We start from the raw sequence: 19140 nt of genomic DNA, 5'->3' as shown, positions 1-19140 counted from the left end.
TGAAACAAAACTGAAGTATATACATCACAATCCAAAACTCACACAAAAAGAGCATTGTGCTCCAAAGTCGTAATACTTGGAAGCAGTGTGGCTATTCTCATAAGGCTACGTGCTCAAAGGGTTTTTTAGCTGCTCATTAATAGTTGCCTTTGGAGCCAGATTTCAAACTACACAATGAAACGTTCATGTTACTTTATAATTACATCTGGTTATTTCTATACACAGAAAGTGGTGTTACCTATCAGACTTGACCTTATTTTTACACCAAACTTGACTTTACTCTCCACAAAACCGAATTCACCTTTCAAGGATGAAAGTTTGACACACTTTCCAAGAAGGAGTTTTAAAACATGATCCGATGGCATCGTTAAAATGAGTGCTTCTCCTACCAAGGTGATCCTTTTGAAGCAGACACTACTGATCCGGCTGTGTGGGTCTGGCTTATTTAAAAACCAACCACATTACTTTGTAGTGACCCTTGAATAAAACACCCTAAGCCTCCCAAGATTTCACAAGGGATATAAAGAGGAGCCCGAGTGTATAGAAGAAGGAAACAGGGTGTCAGGAGATTTGAGACCAAGAGTCCCCGAAAATCCCCGCAAACACCAATAGCAACAGCAACAGGTTGTGTCATCCTTAAAGCAAAAAATGTTACTGTTGACTTATTTCCGGAACTCCGGACCAGCCAAAAGGTCTTAATAGTGTTGGTCATTTAACAAATCTCTCCTAGAATGAGAAGCATTTTGGTGACAGAATTAAGATCCTGGGTTTCATGCTAGCTCTGACTTCTGTGCAGACTGATCTGAAACGAATGCCCTTCCTTCATCTCTCTCTGTGCCTCTCCTCCTCCACAGGCAGCATCGCCGCCATTACGGTGACTGTCATTGCCGTCGTATTGTTGGTGTTCGGAGTTGCAGCGTATCTGAAGATCAGGTGAGACACACCACACTTTCTTCTTTATGAAGAAAAGGATTCCATTAGAGCTGAATTGCTGAGTGCTTGTTTCCTGATACGTACTTAGTTCTTGGAAATCCTGGCAGGGAAGTAAAAGTGGCCGGTGCACTACACATTGGACCGGAATAGATGGTACAGTATCTGAATGTTGCCAAAGCAGAATAAATAAGCAGAATAAATACACGGCATGATGACATAACGGGACAAGAATGAACCTGTAGTCAGGAGGCTGAAGCCTTGGCCCTCTGCCCTTAACTACCCCCTTTACCCTGAGAAGGCCACTTGCCTCCTGGACCTCAGGTTCCTGACTTGTGAAGTGGGTAGAGGCGTGAGCTCAGTGGTTCCTGAATATCGACGTACGGAACACTGATGAGTGGCTGTGTACCCGGTCGATAAGGAGGTTTTCACGGGTTCTAAAGCAAAAATGTTGAAAATACACGGAAAGTGTAGTGTATTCTGTACAAAATGGGGTTTTCCCCGCTGAGATTATGCCCTTCTATCTTTGGTTTCAAAATATCTCCTCTTTTATGAAATGCAGGTGATCACCGATGGTAGCTGAGGTTTTACTTGCCCTAGTCAAATAGAAAGTTGCAGTAGACTATGAGCGCCCACTTTTGTTGTCTCCTGCTTTGTGAAATCCCAACGGCTCAAAACCACGTGACTTACACCGAGGGTCCTCACGGCGAAAACATGCCTCATGGCAAGCAACAGTCTTATTCGCCATGCCAGTCTGTTGGTGCCTCTAATAAGGGACAGAAGGGCACGTGCAGCCATGGTGAGAACAGCCCCTCTCTGACCTCCAACCCATTCTCTTCTCAACAGCTGGAGCCATCTTTATGGTGGCCCTGGTGCTCCCTCCCTTAAAAGCCCCCAGTGGCTTCCCCCTGCACTGAGAGTTAAGTTCTAACCCTTCAGCTTGACCTTCAAGGTCATTTGCGGGGCCTGCCTTACCTCTTCTCACTCATCACACGTCTCCCTCCTAACCACAGAGCCACAGGTGCGCTGGCTGGCTGCCCAATTCTTATAGACTATGCCAGGCTCTTTTTCTCTCCAGGCCCTTGGCTCTGGCTGGTCCCCCTCCCTGAAGGCTTTTCTTCTAGCTGCCTCTCATGCAGAGCTTTCACATCACATCTTCCAGAAGGCTTCCTTTCCAGTTTGGTGCCCTTGTTCTTTACTATCTAAGTGCCTCATTACTTTTGTCCTGGCTGTTAATCACTGTCTAGACGCACTGTTGAGCATCCGACTTTGGCTCAGGTCACGATCTCGCAGTTCGTGAGTTCGTGCCCCGCGTCAGGCTCTGTGCTGACAGCTCAGAGCCTGGAGCCTGCTTCGGATCCTGTGTCTCCCCCTCTCTCTGCCTCTCCCATGCTCATGCTCTGTCTCTCTCTGTCTCTCAATAATAAGCAAATGTTAAAAAATTTAAAAAAAAAATAAAAAAGAATACCTAGTCACTCAGGCACTGCTGTACACACACATGTACACTCCTCACTGGTTTTTCTTCTCCTCAGCTATGCTTCTTCCTCAAGAGGCGCACATCCGGGGCTTCCCTCCTGGCCTGCTTGCCTCCGTGGATCTCACGGACTTCATTTATCATCTCTATCACACTTCACACGTCTCCGTGGCTGCCCTGTCTCATTTCCCCTGGCCACCCCAGCCCAAACCAACACTCACCAACTCTCCCGCCTCTTTCCCTTTTTTTAAAAATGTTAATTTATTCATTTTTGAGAGAGAAAGAGAGAGCACAGGGGAGGGGCAGAGAGAGAGAGAGAGAGAGAGAGAGGGAGACGGAATCCCAAGCGGGCTCCACACAGTCAGCACAGAGCCCAGTATGGGGCTCAAACTCACAAACTGAGATCGTGACCTGAGCCAAACTCAGGACGCTTAACCGACTGAGCCACCCAGGTGCCCTTCCGCTCCTCTTGCCCTGTTATCTCCCTCCACCTTTTGTTCTAAATTGTGCACAGGATCAATCGAACGATGGTGTTAAATATGAGAGCACCTGGTACTATCACCTGTATCTAAGGTACAAAGCACAGGAAAGCCAGGTTTCAAAGAGAAATTGGAATTAAAGGGCCAGCGTCACCTGTGTCTAAAAGCCTTTATAAAAGCATCTTTGTCTCCTTCGTAGTTTAAAAAATCTTTTTCTCCATTAAGTCTGTATTTCCTTGACCAGAAAACTTAACTTTATGAATTATATCTTACTAAATGGTACTCTTTTCCAGCTGGTTTCCTTACTAGTTTATCACTGCAGATACACCATTTTAATTCTGAGTTAAGTTGGCTTTTATGAACTAGTCTGGGGACCTCATTCCCTCTTTGTAGCCAGTTTCTCCGTGTTGGGGTGGGAGGAGGCAGAAAAGGAACTTACGGGTAAATTTGAGAACCATTCTGTTGTCACAGTGGTGAGTTTCTTAAGGGCTGTGTCACAAAAATTGTGACGTCCACTGGAATGTGGAGTGAAATAAAACACTCTCCTCTTGCCATGCACTTGCCAAAAAGGATCTTGAAAGAATCTAAAGACTCTTCATCTTGACTCTAGGCGAGAATTCAAGATTACTGTCTCAAACCACTGACTACTGACAGGCAGTCTAGAACCATGATTAAAAATTAGACTCCAGGGGCTCCTGGGTGGCCCAGTCGGTTAGGGGTCTGGCTCTTGACCTCGGCTCAGGTCGTGATTTCACAGTTCATGGGTTCGAGCCCCACATCGGCCTCTGTGCTGACAGTGTGGAGCCTGCTTGGGAATCTCTCTCTTTCTCTCTCTCTGCCCCTTCCCCACTCATGTCCTCTGTCTCTCTCTCTCTCTCTCAAAATCAATAAATAACCTTAAAAAAAAAATTCAGACTCCAGAAGCAGGGAGACCTCGGTTTGCATCCACACTCTACCACTTCTTAACAGGCTCTGGTGTGACCTGAAAATGTCATGGAGCTTCACGAGCCCTCACTTCTCCCTCCCCCGTAAAAATAAGGGCCACGGTATTAACTACTTGGTAGCATTGTTGGGAAAATTAATGGACCTTGCTTCCCAGGTACCTAGCACTGCCATCATCATCACCATCATCATCAAAGTTGTCAGCGGGAAGGGCTCTCAGCGGAACAGGTGCATTCTAGTTTGTGAGCATTAGCGGTGTGCCAGTTACCCTTCTAGCACTGGGGTCCCATCAGTGATGAGGCACAGTGCTCCCATCGCAGAATGTACTGTGTTTGGAATATTTTGCTAGCAGGTCATAAAAATTGGTTCTAATGAGTGCTGATGAAAATTGCATCACGTTTTATTTTAAAAATTTAAAGTGTATCTTCTCCGGGCATTCTCAACATGAGGTGAACTCAGTGAATGATTACACTGAATTCGTCATGGCTTCCCTCCCCGTGTAGGCCCTCCATCTTAAATGTAGAAAAGCCCCAGTGGTATAGGTTTGAGGTTGTTATTTATCTTTGGGACGACACATTTAAGGATGGGTAAAGTGATCAGACCCCTCTTTAGAAACCCCCTAAGGAAAACCCCTTTCTGCTGCTCTGTTAATTATTTTGGCAAAATGATAACATAAGGAGGTTAAGAGCCCTCGTGCATCTTAAGGCTGGGCTAAAAGTGCTTCAAGTGTTGTTTTGCCAGATTCTTGGAAAGCCCCACTGATCATTCATCAAAAATACATTTGGCTAAGTCGACAAATGTGTGTGTGTACGTGCGTGTGCGTGTGTGCATGGGGGCCTGCCTGTGTGCATGCATGTGTGTGTGTGTACCTAAGGGCGTGTTTTTCCTTGGCTGGAAGTTTATTCCATTTCTATCATCCCCGATTTCTGAGAAATAGAACATGACAAGCGGTCTGTTTTCTGTGGTCTTTCAGCTCACTTGGCTTGGGCGGAAAGTGACTGAAATCACAGCCCATGAGGGAACCATTAGTTGTTGGCGTGTGACCACAGGCTATCACCCTGGCCCAGCCAGTGTCCCTGCAAATGCAAAAGAAGTGTCTGCCTCAAAGGGCAGCCTCACAACCAGACGAGGGGCACGTCCTGTCAGCTCTGCTAGTGGTGGCTCAGTAGTTGCCCCTTTTCCTAAATCTTAATTCTCTCTGAAGGCGTTGGTAAATTCAGCCATCTCTTTCCACACTCCTGTTCTTCAGGGACCCGTGACCTCTAGTTTTGTCACAATACCCCCCGCGTAGGGAACCATCCCTTTCTGTAATCTAAGTCACTTTTGGAAGCGACGTAAAAATGAGCTGCCCTGAACCTTCCAGGGCTCTTCTCTATTTCCGACCCCGCATTTTAGCTTGCAGTGGCATCGTGTGGAGGGAGGAACATGGGCTTTGCGGTCAAGTTCAGCACTGACCCTTTTACTTACTATTTAAGTGGCCTTGGACAAATGATAACCTCCCTGATCCTGAATTTCTTCATCTGCAAACATCGAGTGGATAACACCCTTCTTTCAAGGTTCTTTTGAAGATGAAATGGAGTGATGAACGTACGGCACCTGCAAAGACAGTGCAGCAGGGTGGTTAAGAACATGTGCTCTAGGGCAAATGTATTACGCACTTTGTGATCAGTTTTGTGTTCTATAACCGTATATAGTTATATTTATATCAGTAGTATAGTACTAATACCTAACTCAGGTTAGGTAATACAACTACCTAACTACTACTAATACCTAATACCTAGCTCGGAATTGGTATGAGGATTAAATTGTACCAGAGAGAAACCTTCAGCACCGGGTTCAAGGTGAGCACGATGGAAGGACGACGTCCTGTCACTGTAATGGTTGTTAATGCAGCGCTTACTACTTAGGTGCTTGGTAGAACGGTAGCAGCCAACAGTCCCATTGAGTAGGCAGGGATTCAAAGGAGAGGAGAGAGGAGAGGGGGGAAGATGACACAGCAGCTCCGTTTTCCAATTACACGCCGATGTACAGACTTCCGTGTTCCACTTGGCGGTTTCAGTTGTGCTTCTTCTAAACGCCCGTGCGGTTGCATCCACGTTACATGTTCATAAACAGAAACCATCTCTGAGCACTCTTGATCTCAGGGCCTGTTTGCAACTTTAAAAGGAAGCAAGAGCCCTGCCTGCCTCTTGCAGAAGGGTGGCTTTAATTAGTGATGATTGAAGAACGAGGTAAGTCGGGTTTGCTGTGTTTAAATTGGCTCAAAGCTGTTCTGCCACGAGATAATCCCCTGTGCAGGAGACCGTATCTGCTATCGCCAGCAATGTGGATGCTGCTATAATTAGGTGTGGGTAACCCACACGGACAACAGGGGCTGTTCCCGTCACAAAAATAAATGTGATCTTGATTTAGAGACACGACAGGGCATTCTCTTAGAAGTCACCTGTCTTGCTTAAAGTCTTTCAGTGGCCACATTTTATACAACGGGATTCTTTTTGGATTTGGTAGGTTTGAAGAGTAGGGCCCAGCCATAAAGTCTAAGGTCTTCTAGAATCTGTTACTTGCGGGTTGACTTTTTTCAGATCAGCTTTTGGCATTCTGTAAGTCTGACTGACTTGATTCTGTACCTCGGTGGTTCTGAGATTTTAATGTGCATAAGAATCAATGGGGGGGGGGGGATTAAAAACACGGTTCCTTTTCATGTGATTGCCCAGCAATGTTAGCAATGCCTCCTAAATGTTCCCCTAAACCCAGTTTAGTAATGTTCAACCTTATTTGGCGGAAGTTCAAAAAAAGGGGAAGATGTTCAGAGGTGATACTAGACAGAGTCTTCATGAAGGAAGTCGGTCTTAAATGAAAATGAAAATTAATTTAGTACCCTGTATTTTATCCCCAGGATGTGTCCATGGCTTATCTAAGCAAAGTTAGGCGCTCCTTGTCTGTCTGCTAAACAGGAAAAAAGCCTTTGATGGACATTAGGCAGCTCATTGTCATGTTCTAAATCAGCATATTTAAGCTTAGCAACCAATTTAATCCACCTATAGGCTAATACCAATCTGAGAAAACATGTAAGATTAGAAAATAGCAATCTAGGGGTGCCTGTGTGGCTCAGTTAAGCGTCTGACTCTTGATTTCGGCTCAGGTCATGAGCTCATGGTTCATGGGATCGAGCCCCGTGTCAGGCTCCACACTGACAGTGTGGAGCCTGCTTAGGATTCTCTCTCTCCTCTCTCTGTCCCTCCCCCACTCATGCTTGCTGTCTCTCTTTATCTTTCTTTCTCTCAAATAACTAAACTTAAAAAAGAAAGAAAAGAAATTACCAATCTATAAAAATGTTTATGATTGGAAAAATTTGTATTTCTATCTGAACTCATTTATATAATCATTTCATCGCTTTTTCTTCTTCAAGTGTCTTCCTTGTGACCATTGTCCCCGTTCCTATATCTGTTATTCATGGGTCTTTAGAATAAATAAATTTCAAGACATTCCCCCCGCAAAACAAAAACAAAAAAAGCGCCACCGTGGTTTCCTGGGGCTGGTCCCCATAGGTTCTGATTCCATGTGGCAGCTCACAGGTGAGGCCAGTGCCGCTGGGTGTGAGAACCATACTTTGAGTGACCCTGATCTACCCCCGTCTCCCAACACACCAGACACACACATTCTAGATACAGTGCCCCCGCTGGTTCATGTCTTGGCTACTTTGGACAGGTTGATCCCTCCGGCACAGGTGCTTGGCTCACCTCTTTTTTATCTGCCTAATTCCAGGCTGTCTATCTCAAAAGAGACTCTCTCTGGGAAGCCTCCCTCCCACCCTCTCCAGGGTGAGTTCCTAGCTGCACACCTCTCCTTTGTACCACTCCGTTCCCTGTCCTGGAATCATTGTATTCTTGGTCGGGCTCCTCCACTAGAAGGATAGAAAGCCCTTGGCATAATTGTTTTATAAACAGTTCCTGGCTGAGTGAATAATTCTGGGTAGGAAAGTTTAGGGTGCGGTGGGCAGTGTTCATTTATTCCAAATAAAGGGAAACTAGATTTAGAGGAGGGGAAGCTCTGGGAATCTATTAAACCATACACTTCGTTAGTGACCTCCTGACTCTGAACTTGTTTACCAATAAACAAGTGATGAGAGCCTGCCAGTATGATACTGGCGGATAATTTTAAAATAAAAAATAAATTTCATCTACTCCTTCAAAGTAAAGGTTATTTTTTAAAAAAATTTTATTTTAGAGAGAGCATGTGCAAGTGGTGGGCAAGAGAGCATGTGCAGAGCGAGAGAGAGAAAGAGAGAGAGAGAGAGAGAGAGAGAGAGAGAGAATCCCAAGTGGGTTCCATGCTCAGTGTGGAGCCCGATGTGGGGCTGGATCCCACTACTCTGAGATCATGACCAGAGTTGAACACTCAACTGACTGAGCCACCCATGTGCCCCAGTAGAGGTCGTTACTTAAAGATAAATTTAAAATAGCTGCTCTTTAAAAGAAACCCAGAACATGGGAAGAATACCTTGAAAATCAATGTTTGGAATGTTTCCATTATTGGGATTTTAGTAGAAAGGCAGAAACTGATTCCTAAATTAGAATACTCATTCTGCCACTAACTTGCTTCAGGAACTGTGGGCAAATAAATCTACCCCTAAGAGTCACAGTTTTTCTCGGCTCCAAAACTATAGCTGACAATGCTAATTCCCTAGTTTCGGCAAATGCACCATGGCTAAATAAGAGGTCAATATCAAGGGAAGCTGGGTGGGGGCCATATGTGAATTCTTTGTACCATCCTTGCATTTTTTCTATAAATCCAAAATCATTCCAATAAATAATTTATTTTGAAACAATCGTAGTTCAGTAGCTACCACACAGATGTGTTGTTTGCTCCTTCCTCAGAGCCTCTGCACTCCTGTTCTCTCTGCCTGTGCAGTTCCTGGCGGGCCTTCACATGGTCCATCCCACACCTGGTTTACCTGTCCGTTCAAATGTCATTTTAGTGAGACCTTTTCTGATCACCAACCATATTCGTGGTTACAGTCCCCACCTCACGTTTGGAACTCCTCATTCCCCTTCATTGCTTTGTTGTCTTCTGTTGCACATATTACCATTCGTCCTATTATTTTTCATGTCTTATTTATTGTGTCGGCCCCCAGGAGATTGTAAAGTCCCTTAGGACAGGGATCGTGGCCGTTCTCCCAGCTCCAGAATCGGGCCTAATAGATCGTAAGGTTTCAGTGACTACTGAAACAAAAGGAGCCAGCCAGGGAAATGACAATCAGAGAAAGCCACCAACAGAAACAAAGGAGACAGTGGAACTGGCTTTGCAAATGGATGATAAGAGTCTGAAGGCTTAATTACCAATGACTAATGAGCTGCAGATTAGGCTGTGTTTTCCCAACACTAAGCCATTCTTTTTCATCTTTACATCTCTTCTTCTTAGCACATAATAAGAGCTAACAATTGAATGGCAAGACTCACTCCTCGACTAAAGAGGTGAGAACTTTGGGAGGTGTCACAATAAACAAAGCTGGACCCTTCATTGAGAACTGGGGTTGATTCTTACAAAGGGGAAGGTGTTTTCTTTCCTTTTTTTTTTAATATGAAATTTATTGTCAAATTGGTTTCCATACGGCACCCAGTGCTCATCCCAACAGGTGCCCTCCTCAATACCCATCAGCCACCCTCCCCTCCCTCCCACCCCCCATCGACCCTCAGTTTGTTCTCAGTTTTTAAGAGTCTGTTATGGTTTGCCTCCCTCCCTCTCTAACTTTTTTTTTCCTTCCCCTCCTCCACAGTCTTCTGTTCAGTTTCTCAGGATCCACATAAGAGTGAAAACATACAGTATCTGTCTTTCTCTGTATGACTTCTTTCACTTAGCATAACACTCTCCAGTTCCATCCACGTTGCTACAAAGGGCCATATTTCGTTCTTTCTCATTGCCCTGTAGTACTCCATTGTGTATATAAACCACAATTAATTTATCCGTTCATCAGTTGATGGACATTTAGGCTCTTTCCATAATTTGGCTATTGTTGAAAATGCTGCTATAAACATTGGGATACAAGTGCCCCTATGCATCAGCACTCTTGTATCCCTTGGGCAAATTCCTAGCAGTGCTATTGCTGGGTCATAGGGTAGATCTAAAATAAGTTTGTTTCAGCACAAGTAAAACACCTCATTCATTTTCAAAGACAATGGAGTTCTGTTAAGTACTGATGCTACAGTTGTCTTAAAATAGGTACCATTTTGCAGTTGTGGAAAAGGCCTCAAACCACAAACGTCACCACCACAGGTACCAGTTGTCACAAGGCATCAGCAGTTAGGGAGGAGGGGAGTAGGAAGGGCTGCTTCCTGTTAGAGCCAAGCCATATGAGAAGGAAGCCGCGAAGCCAGGGCTTAACATAAATCACTCCCTGTTTTGTCCTCCCCGGGTTCTGCTGTTAGCTCCCTAAACCATACGGTACCGCAAAAGGGCACTGACAGCAGAGTGCCGTTGATTCACAGGGCCTGTGAGCACGGTGCTGGGTGCTTTGAAGCCACATCACTGCATGAGAGAAATTTAGCTATACTTCTCTTTCCTTTCCTTACAATTAAGGTCAAAGTGATGGCTTTGACCCTTTGTATTCTTTAATAATATTTTCACTTTGCCGCGGTTACACTGCACGATGAATTGCCACGGGCCAGACTAATCCCTGCTGGTATCGACCAAGCAAACTCCATATACACTATTTATCTGTACCTGATGTAAGCACTCGTCATCAAATATTTATGAAAGAGCCACCGCAGTAAGAGCAACATACTAGATGTCCAGAAAATTCAAAGGAAGGTAAGACGTAGGCTGCCCCCAAGAGGTTTACCATCTAAGGGAGCCAAAGCACAGCAGTTAGAAAATGCAGCTATGTTGAATGGTACCAGTCTTCATGAAGTTGAGTAAAGAAAACCGCCTCGACCTGACAGCGGTGACATTCGTACAGACTGCTATTTGGAGTGAAATTAGGTGAAGCAGTGTTGCAGAACAGGGCCAGGAGACCAGGTTTCAATACCAGCTCTACCATTAAATCACGTGGACAGAGTCGAGTAGGTTTCTTAAGCCTCACCTTCCTAATCTTGAAAGTGAGATTGTTTTCACCTCTTGGACGCCACGAGTACCGATCTGAAGCCTCCCGATTTCCATCTAAAACGTGCATGATCTAAGAAGTTCTGACCTAGAGAGATAGTTTAAAAGGGTCATTGTTCTCCTCTTATCCCTCTCTCTCTTTTCTTCTCTCTCTCTCTCTCTCTCTCTCTCACACACACACACACACACAAATGTGTTTGTCTTTCTCTCTCTACAGTATTATACGATTTATCCAAACCTGGCTGGGATCCCAGCACACCCAATTCTTCTTGTTTAGCCTTGTTAATATATTGAAACAAGCTACAAGTTCAGTACATTCCCACCTATGGCTTATCTCTATCTCTTGCTTCACTTTCCTCATTTATTGGTAATTTATTCAACTCCCTGTTCATTCAAATGAGAAAGCAAAGAAAAATGAAAGTAAAGATCTATCTTTTGCTTTTATTTTCCTAGTATTGATGTCGTGAATGTCTCTTATAAAACAGCAGGTTCAGGGAGGCTCTGATCAAATAGTCTTGCCTGAAAATAACGATAAGCAGTAAAACCTGATGACTGAGAGAGTTTTAATCCTCTGGCCCCACTCCAGCACAATATTTTTTTTTTAATTCAAAATAATATCAGAAACGGGTTTTTTAACTATGCCTGGAGTGTAGTTTCAGGAGTTCTTGGTGGGAAGGAGGCTTGCTTTTCACTCAGTGCCCTTTTCCACTATTTGCCGTGTGCTTGTGTAAGTTTCATTATAATAAAAATTAAACAGCGATACTGGCCAACATTTACTGTGCATTTACTATGTGCCAGGCCTTTTATATGCATTACCTCATTTAGTCCTCCCACCAGCTCGAACACATTTTAAGTTTCTCCATTTTATAGATGAATAAACAGGGGTTTAAAAACATATTCAAGGACATGCATCTATTGACCCAACTGATACTTTATGGGAATAAAATTATATGGTAGATGTAAAATGCTGCGAGACGTTATATTACCATACAAAGGCGAGGCAGGAGTACCCTATCAATATCGGAGCAAGTTTATTAGGTAGATGTTGGCCAGGCGTGCAACAGTAAGTCATGCTGAAATCTAGGCTGAGCTCCAGTCCTATAATCCTGAGGTTTTTACTAGTTCATTCTATAGCTTCCATTTCTCAACCGTCCCATTGAAGGATTTGTTTGAGGCTGGAGGTGTTAAGTGTGGGGGAGGTGTTGGCGACGCATGGCCTGTGACCTTGTTTACCAAAACTGGCCTCCCTTAATCCCTGTCCATCAGATCCAACGGTGTGTTATTCCTGGTCTCTTTCCTTCTCACACCTACAGAAATGAGTGTGGGCCGTTAGGGGAAACAAAGCACACGGTGGAACATTCTCAAATTTCCAGGTACATCGGCTGGGTGAGCTGAGCCAGCTCTCAGAATTTTGAGGTCTAAGAATCTCAAAACGAATTCAGCAAGGGCCTGGCTCTTTGCAACAGATCTTCTCTTTTCAAATCCCTGGTATATGTAAACACCATATAGAAGAGCGACAGCAATTATGGTAGCCAGAGATGTAAGTGTAATGCACGCTTTCTGTGCCTTTCAGATTGTATTTTCATTTTGTTCAGTTTTTACGTTGAGCCGAGAAAAAAACTGGGGGGGAGGGAGGTGGGGGGCCACATTTGTGTGTCCTATATATAGCAGACATGATTTCCAGTGGCCAGGTGTGATAATTCACACACTAGCATGAACCTCAGAACCACTCTATGTTTCATTTTGTGCTGTTCTCCCAGTCCTGGCATTAGTTTTAGCCATAAAATGATGATAATCCTCCCTGGGAAGCTTCTGTCTTGGGAACAGATTGGCTTTTCGGGATGTAGTTTATTTCCAATCACTGTTTCTTCCACAAACAGTTATTAAGGACTTATTATGTGCTGGATATTCTTCGAGGCTTTGGAGACGGTGCTAAGAACAAACAAAGTAGGCAAATCATCCGTATTTACAGTTTCGTCAAGGGAGGCGGCAATAACAAAATAAACAAGTAAATTATATAGCGTGTGAGAAGGTGATGAGTCCTATGAGAAAATCAAGCCAGGGGTGCTGGGGGGGTGGGAATTGCAAGTTAAATAGAGCTCTTAAGGAAGGCCTCACTGGAAAGGTGACATTTGTGCAAAGATTTGATAGAGATGAAGGAATGAACTGTGTGGACACCTGGAGGACAGCTGTTCCAAGCTGAGGGAATGGTACATGCAAAGGCCCTGAGGCAAGAGGGTGCCAGACATGATGGGAAGGAGCAGGGAGGCATGGTTGGAGCAGAAAGAGCGAGAAGGACTGGAGTAGTAGCTGATGTGCTCAGAAAAGTAACGGGACAGATCCCAAAGGGCTTTGAACACTGTTGTGATAACTTTGGCTTTTACTCTATGAGATGAGGACCCACTCCAAGGTTGTTGGTTTTTTGTTTTTTAAATGTTTATTTTTGTTTGAGAGCACAAGCTGGGGAGGGACAGAGTGAGGCAGAGAGAGAGGGAGACAGAGGATCCAAAGCAGGCTCTGTGCCAACAACAGACAGCAGACAGCCTGATGCAGGGCTCGAACTCATGAACCTCAAGATCATGACTTGAGCCAAAGTTAGAAGTTTAACCAACTTAGCCACGCAGGCGCCCCACCAGTCTGAGGTTTTAAACAGAGGAGTGATCACTATTTGATTTCAGTTTCTTATAGAAATAATATTGATTGTGAGACAGGTTCCCAGAATAACCCATCAAAGCCTGTTAAGCCCATATTGCCGTTGAACTGAGGGGTGCTAATCGGACTCTGGGAAGCTGAGCTCAGAGCTCGGGATCCAGGAGGTAGGAATCTGATTCATAGCTCAGTTGGGTGACTTTGTGCACATCAGTCAACAGCTCTGAGGGAGAAATTTTCCCCAGCAGAAAAATAAGCAATACCTGGTCCCTGGCCTTATTTTGAGGACCCTCAAGTACGAATGGAACACAGAAGCATTTTGTAGATTGTAAAACACTATATGCTGGTCAGGAGGGGTGGAGAGAAGAACAGTGGTGTCATTATTATTTCCGGGGAAACTGAGTCCAGGACTTAAGTGAAATGCCCGAATGCAACATTCCCTTTGCCATTACTTCTTATTAAGTAGCCATAGGAATGGGTCCCCCTCCTTCTCTAGCACTGGAGGTCAAGGAGAGGGACAAGGACCCAGCTGGTCTCAGTGGAAGGTGCCAGCTGGGTTCCCAGGTGAGCAGGTGAGCGGTTCCCAGGTGGTAACTTCCAGGGGTTTGTGGACTGAGGCTTCCACGGCTGGTGGGTGCAAGCATCCTGTCTCCCCTCGTGAGGGCCCTGGAGGCCTCCCCTGCTCAGGCTGCCGGGCCGCCGTCGGCTAGCCCCAGACGGCCAACTTCTCCAAATAACCACAGCCCTCTCCTCCTCCCACCAGGCATTCCTCCTACGGAAGGCTTCTGGATGATCACGACTACGGATCCTGGGGAAACTACAACAACCCTCTGTACGACGACTCCTAACGAAGGAACGTGGCTGGGATGAGAAATAACTGTTCTTTATTTATAAGTGCTTTCCCAGTAGAATTAATACAAGTACCTGATGCGCATCGTGCGACAATCTTAAGCCCTGTTTTGTTGGTTTGGTTGTTTTGTTTTCCTCCCTCTCCTCTGGCTGCTGTAACTTCCCCTTTCTGGTACAAAAAGAATCTTTGTTTTAAGGTGAGTGGAGGCTTATCTGCAGCCAAAATGGGCCAGCCTGGAGCCGGAGCCACAGGCCAGACCACCGTGGTGGAGGCTTCTGGACCCACCGCAGGATCCACTGGAAGAGGGACTAAGGGCCAGGGATTGAGTTGTTTTGTGTCAGTGGGGGGGGGTTACTTTGGGAGGGACTTTTGGTTTGTGGCATTTCTTATACTTTTATTTAGGAAATTCTATTAAATCTCAGTGAGGGGCAAGGAAATGAGTACTGGGAGGATTTCGCCCCGCAGGTGAGGAAGCAGGGGCTGCTCGGATTCCTTTTTAATCTGTTTTTACCTAGTTGTATCTGACCGGATGCCTGCTTGGCTCTACAAGCTGGATCCCGGCTTCTTCACTGCCTCATTAATGGAAGAGGAAACTAGAAGGTGACCTTGAGGAGGCCAGCAAGCCGAAGGACAGTAGCATGTTGCTGTCAGAGCTCAGCGTGCCCTCTTGTCTGTTCTCCCCTCCAGGCCACCCATCTCTGCTAAGGATGCTCATTCTAGTCGGCTGCGGCTGGGATCGCGGCCCCCAGGCTCTCTGTGGGAGAGGGCTGTGACATGAGTTTACTTATCGGAGAGAAAGGGGGAGCGTGTGTGCGAGTGAGCGTGCGGTGGGGCAGTGGGGGAGGCTGGGAGGGCAGGCTGGGAGCAGACAAGCACTGAGTGCCGCGTTAAGGAAACTAGGAATCGGCCCTCAATAACTGAGTCATCCACTGCTTGGAGGGGCGTCTGGAATCCTTGCTTTATACCCATGAAACAGCTGGTCCACTGCCTTCCGGTCTGTTGGATAATGGCTGTAAACTTTTTTTTTTTTTTTAAGGGTAAAGGCATTAGTCTATATGCAGTTGTTCAGGGAGGCAATTCCATAGGAAACAGACACCATGAGTAATCCGTGCATTCTTCCCATACACTTACCTCACTAATTCTGCCCTTTAATTAATGAGCACTCTTAGGTATACAGTCTTAAGACCCTACAACTTGAATTTTGAGAAGGAACCGATCATGTTTGCAGATATCCATTTATTGCAGGGGTTCTCAACCGGCAGACAATTTTGCGTCCCCCAGGAAACATTTAAAAATGTCTTGTGACATTTTTGAGTGTCACAACTTGGTGTTCCTAGTAGGTAGGGGCCACAGATCCGCTAAACAACCTACAGGGCACGGGCTAGCCCACTGCAACAAAGAATCATCTGGCCCCAAATGTCAATAGTATGGAGAAACCATGAGTTACTGAAATGCCCATCGTTAACAAAACAGGACACTGCCAGAGTAGTAGTATTTTTTCTTTTTAATTAAATGAAACAATCTGTTAAATTGTTATCTAAAAAGTATTTAGTTTGTTGGCTTATGGGTTGTTTTGGCATGCGTGGCTGGCTGTGTATTTCTGTGTGTTCTCTAGATAGCTTTATTTCATGGCTCAAACTCTATCCTCCCGTAATACCTGATGTTAGCAAATGGCATCTCATGTCCTGATTGGAGTGGGAAACTTCCATGGTTTGGGAAACATAAATTGGGCCCTGTTTCAGAATGTGTTCTGTTGTCCCACAGTGTTTTAAAGAACTTGAAATGGGAGCAGTTTTTCTTTCTAAACTCGGACCTGCTGCCATGGCTCTGTTTGGTTTCCAGAAACTTGACCCTCAGGTCAACCTGTCACTCGCTGTGGTCCAGCAAGTACTGACATGAAAACCATTGTTGCCACGCTATTCACAGTTGCCAGGAGGGTTCCACTTTCCACAGCCTGCCATCCCACACTCTGCAAAGAAATTATTCTTCTTATTAACAATTTAATGTTTATTTCATTTTTGAGAGAGAGAGAGAGAGAGAGAGAGAGACAGAGCGTGAGCACGTGAAGGGCAGAGACACAGAACTCGAAGCAGGATCCAGGCTCTGAGCTGTCAGCACAGAGCCCGATGCGGGGCTCGAACTCACGAACCGTGAGATCATGACCTGAGCCGAAGTTGGATGCTCAACCGACTGAGCCGCACAGACGCCCCTACGAAGAAATTATTCTTAAATTCCTTCCATATCAAAGGAGAATGAGCAACCCCCAGAGGTATTTTACAATAAGACTAGGTAATGAGAAGTAGAGTGCCAAGAATTCTGATATCTCTGATTAAAAAAAAAAAAAAGTGGACATTCTCAGAAAAACGGCCAGGGATGACCAATGGTGCCCCCTCTGGCCGTGATGGGCCTGAATAGTTGTCTCTCTTCCCTACTGTCATGCCCTTTATAAAGCCTAGAGGCTCTCAGTTTAGCAAAGGATAATTCAGTAAAAACAGGATATCCCTTTTATTTTCTCCCTCAGCCACAAACATTTTGACAAAATGTCCATGAGACACCTTCAAAGCGGTGCTCTTCTGGATAAATACTGGGTCAGTCATTATGCTGGGTCAGAGGGACCAACCTCTTCCCAGGAAAAGCTGGCCAGTTATGAACCACGGACTCAGTAACATCTGTCCTAACCAAAGTCTTCTGTTGTTCAAGAGCGATTGGTGGGTTTGTTGCTCCTGTTACTTTCCAAATCCTTATGGCAAAGGGAGAGATCTGGACCTCAGGAAGATCTGTTCGGCAAGGTGACAGCTTCCCATAAAAACTCGAACACTCCGTGTTATGTCAGTATAAACTACCATAGGTTGAACCTTATTTTGCCAAGTGCATTTTTTTTCTGAGTTGGCCAAAGAATTTGAACAACTGTATTCAACATAGGTTGCTTAACACACACACACACACACACACACACCCCTGAAATACATGCTGATAATTGACGCCTAGACATCAGAGAGTCTGTTCAGGTCTACCCAAGGGAAATAGCTTCAGCAGATCTAAAGCAACCACATTCCTTCCAGGAATAGGAGTAGGTCAATAAAGCGATAGAATGTCAGAGCAGGAGGGAGGCAAGCAGCCTCTTCGAAACCACAGTTTGCAAATGATGAACAGTGGGATCCAACTTTGTCTTCTTTTCTCCTGGCCCCAGTGAAGTCTCTTGCCCTCCCTGGATGTCTGTCTTCATTTCTTAAATGAGGGTGTTGCTTTCACATTGACCTCACCCCACACTACCTCACAAACGTGTTGTGAGGATTAATGAAACGATGTCTAGTGTTTTCAGTTTCTGGAGAAAAGATATTTATGGACATTTAAAGTATTATGCAGATATATATAAGGGATCTCAGTTTCAGTTTCTTGTTTGTTGTGATACTGGTGTGTTATTTTCACTTACATCTATCAAGCGACAGCTGTTGTAGCCACATCAGGCAGCTGTCATAGCTATGAGCTACCCCCCGTGCTGCTGACTGACTGCAGGGTTAGCTGTGCCCGGGACCAGAATGGTTTCTGTCTCCAAATGAAAAGATGTCCCAGGACATAGGTCTCCCGGACTACTGAGTTAGGATCCAGGAGGTTAGGGTAACACAGTATAGATACCTGAGCACTAACAGCGGTAGACCTCTGGCCTTCACCACCCCGAAGTTCTGGGTTCTTTATGGAGTTGATTCTGGTTTGAAGTCGTCTGTTTGCCCTTTGTCTTGCTTGCAAGGGTGCATGGTTCAAACCCTCACGGGTGGGAAATGAATTTTGCAACTGGACCGTGTTGATTTGCACGTTGATTCACTGATTCACCTTTTTTGCCTTTAACCTCCTGTTGGCAAATGAATGTACCATTTCAACTTTGATTTTAAAGCATTAGTTGATACTGGTAATAGTGCTAACCAGAAGACCCATGCCAGCTTGCTTTCTTGGGGTGAGTTAGCCAACATCACTTAAAAGATGGAAAGATGTGCAACTTCTTTGATATTTGATGTCATTGTACCTACATTTGTTGTAAGACATATTGCATACTAATTATATCAATTAAAGTTGTTAAAAGCCTGCATCTGACAGTAGTGATTCACATTTTGATATGTTTTGTTATTCAAGCCATTGAGTCGCTCTGCTCATGTTAAGTAGCCTTGACTTGTTCTTAAAGAAAATTTACCCCACATCAATAAATAGCATTTTCTGCACGGCAGGAAGGCTTCTCTGATCTTGAAACAGAATTGAAGAGTGTCAGAAACGAAACTTTCTAAGGAGTGATTTTGCTCTTAACAATACACCACGTCTTAGAAAGTAGATGTAAGAATAAACACTTTGATTCAGTAAGTAGGCAGTGAGACAAACTCAAGTCTTATTAAGGCATATTTGACATCAGCAAGTACATTTGATGCTTGCTGGCTCTCCTTCAAAAAAATTAAGTCCATCATACCCATCCTGACAGTTAAATAGCAAGCAATTTCAATCATTCAGAATAGACCATCAACCCTCAGAAGCTAACCAAAGATTATTCTGATTCTGAGGAGAAGAACGGCAACAAGATGCATGCACTTTGCAACACAGGAGAGGAACGGAGCCACCTGTAAGCTAGAGCAAGTCGATTTGATGATGTGAAACTTAAGGTCAGATTTCATAAGGTTAGGTGCCTGGTTTCCAGTGGCACAACGTGGAGGGTTGACTGGGAAGAGTCTAGATGA

The 19140-nt window shown here is 44.9% G+C and overlaps 1 protein-coding gene across 3 annotated transcripts in view; it reads left to right on the top strand.

The window, feature by feature from the left end:
* PARM1 (prostate androgen-regulated mucin-like protein 1) overlaps positions 1-18511 on the top strand; it is a 112649-nt gene extending 94138 nt beyond the window's left edge. For 2 of the 3 annotated variants that reach the window (XM_047856615.1, XM_047856616.1), the window contains 2 exons: positions 855-933; positions 14336-18511. In XM_047856615.1, coding sequence (XP_047712571.1) covers positions 855-933; positions 14336-14420 — 164 coding nt within the window. In that variant the 3' untranslated portion in view covers positions 14421-18511. Of the gene's footprint in view, positions 1-854; positions 934-14335 lie in introns of those variants that run through there. The other variant, XM_047856618.1, reaches the window with a different exon arrangement.
* The last annotated feature ends 629 nt before the right edge of the window (positions 18512-19140 follow it).

Source organism: Prionailurus viverrinus, chromosome B1 (assembly GCF_022837055.1).
Source record: "Prionailurus viverrinus isolate Anna chromosome B1, UM_Priviv_1.0, whole genome shotgun sequence".
NCBI lineage: Eukaryota > Metazoa > Chordata > Mammalia > Carnivora > Felidae > Prionailurus > Prionailurus viverrinus.
Note: the sequence above shows the minus strand (reverse complement) of the source record. Positions and strands in the feature narration are given on the sequence as shown.